Source organism: Chelonoidis abingdonii, chromosome 12 (genome assembly GCF_003597395.2).
Source record: "Chelonoidis abingdonii isolate Lonesome George chromosome 12, CheloAbing_2.0, whole genome shotgun sequence".
NCBI classification, from domain to species: Eukaryota; Metazoa; Chordata; order Testudines; family Testudinidae; genus Chelonoidis; species Chelonoidis abingdonii.
The window spans coordinates 3,067,589-3,073,588 of record NC_133780.1 but is presented as its reverse complement, the minus strand read 5'-3'; the positions used below and the strand labels follow the sequence as shown (position 1 = coordinate 3,073,588).

Sequence of the window (6,000 nt, the reverse complement as noted above, 5' to 3'; positions counted from 1 at the left end):
GGCCACACGAACCCTAATCCGAGTTATCACTATCGAATTTAGCGCTACTCCTCTCGTCTGGGAGGAGTTCCGAAATCGATTTAAGGAGCCGTTTAACTCGATATTAATGACGACGTCATGTGAACGGGTACAGTGTTAAATCGATATATCGGCCATTAAACCGATTTAAAGTCGCAGTGTAGACCTGGCCCAAGAGACAAGCCAAGAAGCGCTGAGTAGACACTGAATAGGACTAAACTATGTACATAATAGTTTTTTGCCTTTTGTTTCATAATACATTTTATTTATATAACCCTTTGGCTTAGAAACAGAAGCCAATCAGTTGTTTTAATTGTCATATTTGAATTCAGCACATCAAAATACATAATAAATACCACATTTTATCTCTGAAGCAGATGACTTCTGAAAAATTGTAGACCAGTGTTACAGGATCCTGAAGAGTTTTCAGTACTTTGACGCTCGCGAAGGGTCTAGAAAGAGAGGCAGACCGCTGCACAGATTCCAGGATGCTTGCAAAGCTTAGTGTCCTTTGGAATCTCTGTGGATGATTGGGAAAGGAATGCAGAATGCCGCACCGGTTGGCAGAGTCAGCTTGTAGATGGAGCGAGGCATTGTGAGAAGGACTGAATCAAACTTTGTGGTGATCGGCGTCAGAGGAGAAAAGAATCTGCTGCTCAGATTCAGAGCGTTGCTAATGTGTGGGTGTGTCATACCTGTGGACTGGACTGTCACTCGCCCATCAAGCTCAGCAGCCATCAAAAAACTCACCGGCACACATACCAAGCTCTGTAAAAAGCAATGATGGTATTACATTTGTACTGCAGTGGTACTTAGCCCCAGTCATGGAGCATGACTCAGTTGTGCTAGGGGCTGTACAAACACAGAACAGACAAGCGTAAGACAACAGATAGAGCACATGGTAAGAGTAAGGTATTTTACAGAGTCTAGCACAATGTGAACTCTAAATATCATACATTAAAATAATAATTTGTAATTCAGTCTCTAGGGGACGATCCTGTACAGGGGACACTGGTATGACAGTGTCAAAGGGAGCTGCTCAGTCAAGTTAATGGGGCACAGAACCTCAAAGGTATTTAGGTTCTCGTCTTCCACCTTTGAGTTCTGGACTTGTGAGTTTTTTCCAGTAACTTCAATAAGCTTTGGATGAGAACTTCTGTCAGGCTTCTTTTCTGCACTCTGCAGAGTGTGCTTTGTGTGAGTGTGTGTTAGTGCTGTGTGTGAGTGCTGTTATAACGAATGCCAGCCTCGTTATCTGTTTCTGGGAGAGTCCCACTAGTGCTGGTCAGGAATCTTTTGATAAAGCAGCTTTTTGTTTGAAAATGTCAATTCAGTGAATGCAAAACTTTTTGTGGAAACAGAGCTGGTTTCACGAAACATAGCCAGGACAGACTATGTGAGAATAGCCCAGGGGTCAGGGCCCTCACCTGGGATGTGAAAAAACCCTGGTCAACTCCCTGATCTGTCCCATTCAGAGCAGCGACTTACTTGTATCTCCTACCTCTCAGGTGAGTGCACTCACTGTTGTGGGAATGGGTTACTCTCAATTCGTTTGTGAAATTGTGAAATGGTTTCATCCCGATTTGGGAAAGAATTTTTTTTTTTTTTTTAAATATCAAGGTTTTTGTGGGATGGGAAAACCATTTCCTGCCCAGCAATTTACAGGCTGCCCTGTATAAGGCACTTTTTGTCCAGAGACTATAAGCGATTCACAGCAGGGAATCTATGTTAAGGGGAAGGGAAGCAAAACTTGTAATTTATCTACACATCAATAGACCAGATCAAAACATTTTTCTTAAACAGAAAATAACTTTTTTACAAAAAGAAAAGGTCTAATTCCCTTCCCTCCTCCCCAATATCTTTATTTAGGTTGAATTTAATTTCTTTTCGTTTGGACAAAAGATTTTGAAATGAACAATTCTGGAAAGAAACCTCCCCACAACTACTTTCTGTCTCTCTTTAAAAGCTATTTTCCCCATCCCTCCCTCCCGACTTGGGAAAAAGAGTTTCTAGAAGTGAGGAAGCAGAGTTGGTTGGTTTATTTTTCCTCCTACCACAACAAAGGTTTATTTCGTTGTCTGTTTTAAACACCAGAGTAACCCAAATGGGAGGCCCGGCTTAAGTGGGAATTATTTGGTAGCAGGTCTCTGGCCTGTGTTGTACAGGAGGTCAGACGACATGACCACCGCCGCCCCTTCTGGCCTTGGAATCTACGACTTGTGTTCAGTTTTCGGTTTGCTTTTTGCTTTAGTTTCTGCTCCAAGTTAAGGACCCTCAGGTTTCCCTCATCCACCATGTCAGCTCCCTTGCGACTCTTAGAGCAGATTTTCAGAGCAGCTCAGCTCACTGGATATGGTGTCGGTGAGCCAGACGCCGGACTGGTGCCTTTCTAGAAGATAGTTGTTAGCCAAACACAAGTTCTTAGGCTCAATACAGGGGCAAGTGGGGGAAATTCTTTGGACTGTGCTAAGCAGGAGGCCAGACTAGATCATTTAATGGTCCCTTCTGGCCTTAATCTACATAAATCTATTGAAAACCTGGCCACTCATTTTGGTTCCGAACTGGGAGTCATTATGGGTTACTCTGGTATTTACACAGCCCAGGGGAAGGGACTAAACCCTTCCAGGAGCTCTCCTGACCCAAACAATCTTAGCTCACAGCAATGAATTAAATGCAGATGACGAGAGATGCTGACTAAATATCTCCCATTCACAGTTTCTGTCAAAATTGTAAATGAATGAATAAATAAATAAATAAATAAAAGGATGGCAAACAAGTCCTGGAGAAAACACTGTTAAAAATGTTTCTTGTCAAATTCTGATCAGATCTACTCAAAAAATGCATAAAAAAATAAAGTTCATCAGAACAGCCACACAGGGTCAGACCAATGATCCACCTGGCCCAGTGTCCTGTCTTCCCACAGTCGCTGGTGGCAATTGCTTCAGAGGGAATGACCAGAACAGGGGAATTATCAAGTGATCCATCCACATCATCCAGTCCCAGCTTCAAATGATGTCTCCAAGATCCACTGGCTTCTTCTTACCCCAGCTTTGGTTCAATGTCTCTTCGGCCTTTTCCCAAGTATATCCCACGGGTCTGTATCCTACACTCAGAGTCTCTGTCCCCCCTATAGTAGCAGCTGTTCACAAGTCTGGTTCTTTAGCTCAAAGGGTAGCCACCTGTGTCTGCAGAGGCAGCGATCCCAGGTTCACATCACGGCAGATGCACTGGGTTAACTTAGGGCTGCAGATACGCTGCTGCAGTGTAGATACTTGCTAATGAGACAGGTGGTTTTCTTCCCATCACTACTGTAAATCCAGCTCCTGGCTAGACTGTAGAATTCTTTCATCGACCATGTGGCGTCTACAAGGGGGCTGAGGCGGCTTCACTATATCTCTCAGGGCTGTGAAGTTTTCACACCCGAGCAAAGTATCTAGGTCAACCTAAGTTTTAAGCGTAGAGAGACCAGGTGTGCTTTGCACACTAGTGTCCACTTCCCATCTAACCTTGATCCCCCCCACCTCCCCTCCACACACACACACTGAGCAACACAGAAAGGGCAGGTGAGGTCACAACTAGCGCTGGGCATATAATGGATTTTTTTCCACTTTGTTGGAAGTTCCAACAAATCACACAAAAATTAGTCTTAGATTAAGTCAAGAACAATTTTCTTTCAAAATTCTCATCGCAACAAAAAGTAAAAAAAAATAAATTGTTGAAAAGAAATGTTTCATTTTGATTTTTAAGTTTTAAAAACAAAATTAAAGGAAATTATGAAACAAAAAGCCAAAACCACCAAAATGAAATGTTCAGCTCTTTTTGGAGTTTGTTTCTAGGTTGTTTGTCTGCTAAATTGATTGGGCAAAATTGATAAACATTCTCATATTGTTTTGGTGTCACCAGATCTGCATTTTTGGCCAAAAATAAAAAAGATTTTGTCAAAACATTTCACCCAGTTCAAGTTGCGACCAAAATTTATGACCTTTAGGTTTTGTTAATCCAGTTTTGTCAAACCTAAACATTCAAAAATCTCCCCCAAAATCATGATTTTTTTTAATACACAAATTAAGGGGTTTTTTTTAAACCTTTGTTAGGGGAGGGGCAGATCCCATTTTCAAACTTTTCTCTACAATCAGGAAGGCTAGAAATATTCTCATGTAACCACGATTCCTGGGACTAGAGAATTATGAAAACCCTCCAGATAAAAATCACATTCCAGTAGCAGAATCTGGCTTTAAACTAGTAATTGAGACCTAGTCCCTCAAAAGTATTTAGGGTCTATGGAAACCTTTGAGGTTCCAGGCCTGAGTTCTTAGCTCTTCTGTCCCACATTCAACATCACTCAGGGGGATCCTCCTTTTAGAGCAACCTGTCTTTTCCATCTCTTCTTTCTCCATCTTCTCCCTCTGCTCTTTCCCCCTGTCTTTGTCACTCTCTTCCTTTCTCCCATCCGCAGCTCCAAGCTCTCATTCACTAAAATGAGCTAAATTAATTTACAAATGAATGTGGTCATTTTAGTGTCAGGCCAGTTTCCATTGTGGAGGGCCAGCCCATCGTGGGAATGCTTGGGAATCCCCCAGGAGGAGCTGGAGTCTGTTGTGGAGGAAAAGGAGGTCTAGTCGTCCCATCCCTTACTCTCCATGTTGCCGCCACGACCCTCACCAGGAAAAACCAGCGTAGAGGAAAAAGAAAAGTTAGTGTTATCACTAAGTTCCAGAGTTAACACGTCAATCAATTAAATGGGGCACTTTTCTGAGTTATTGTTTCAAGTTCTCTGCTGACTCAGGCTCTCTTTGATTTGCCAAGGCTTATGCACTTTAGGTATTAACGCAATGTTAGATTTAAACCTCTAAAGCACCTGTTCAGTAGTACCATGGCAATGGAGTTATTGTGCAGCAGAGTTACTGTCGTGAGCATTGAAAGATGGTTTTTCAGCAGAGATCTGGAGGGAGAAATGGTTGCAGAGGTAGGATGCTGCACAAGAGATGATGAATGTTTAAGTTCTGCATCCACTGAAGAGGCTGCATTTACCCTTTAAGTGATCTGTCCCCTCCTGCGGCACTGGGCTTCCTTCTAGAGCACTCGTCCAGCCGCTTGCAGATGAAATGTCTCTCTGAGTAGCACCTGGAACTGCTGACCCCATTTTCATCCAGGTAGGCGCACTGCCCTTCCCCTCTGACCTGAAACCTGCAAAGAGAAGCGGTGTGGGGTTATCAGATGCAGCCGGCTCCCATTCCTGCTCACGTATGGAGAAGCGATGTGGTTCAATGGCATACAACGCAGGGGAACTGGCTTCTCAACCAGGCTTTGCGACTAATCAACCCTGAGCTAGTCACTTCTAGCTGTAAATGTCACAGTGGACGCTGAGCACCTGAAAATCAGGCTCACAGAAAACAGGAAACAGAGGTTGTGAAGTTTCTTGCAGGTCTTTCCAGTGTGTGAGGGGACACAGGCCTGGAAGGGAGCTCCTGGGTCACTGCGTCCAGCCCCCTGCTATGGCAGGCAACCCCGGCATATCGTCCTGTTCACAGACTTCTCAGGTTCTGTATTTTATCTAGTTAGGTGGTTCACCCCACTGCTCCTACGGGGTGGCTGCTTCAGAACCTCCCTCCTCTGATGGGCAGAAACCTGCTAATTTCCAGCCCCAAATTAATTCCTGGCCAGTTTATCCCTGTGTGATCTCGTGCCAACATTGCCCTGTAGCTTCGGTAGTTCCTCTCCCGCCCAGGTGTCTACCCCCGAGGTATTTACAGAGAGCAATGAGATACCCTCTCATCTTGCTAGGCTCAACCAGCCAAGCTCTTTCAGTCTCCTCAGATAAGAGAGACTCTCCATTCCCACGAGCATCCTAGCTGTACTTCTCTGCACCTGTTCCAGTCTGAGTGCATCTTTCTTGACTACAGGTGACCAGAACTGGACACTTTAGTGCAGCTAGACCGGAAATCAGGCAATACATCAGGGTAAGCAAACCTCATAAGAACG

At 44.0% G+C, this 6,000-nt stretch overlaps 1 protein-coding gene across 2 annotated transcripts in view; it reads right to left on the bottom strand.

Annotated features, from left to right (window-relative positions):
* Positions 1 to 190: 190 nt before the first annotated feature.
* LOC116829183 (C-type lectin domain family 2 member B-like) overlaps positions 191 to 6,000 on the bottom strand; it is an 86,524-nt gene continuing 80,714 nt past the window's right edge. Inside the window, exons 6-7 of one of the 2 annotated variants that reach the window (XM_075071553.1) lie at positions 5,050 to 5,205; positions 191 to 786 (exon numbers count right to left, since the gene is read on the bottom strand). In XM_075071553.1, the coding sequence (XP_074927654.1) occupies positions 765 to 786; positions 5,050 to 5,205 (178 nt within the window). In that variant the 3' untranslated portion in view covers positions 191 to 764. The remainder of the gene's footprint in view (positions 787 to 5,049; positions 5,206 to 6,000) is intronic. The other variant, XM_032787878.2, reaches the window with a different exon arrangement.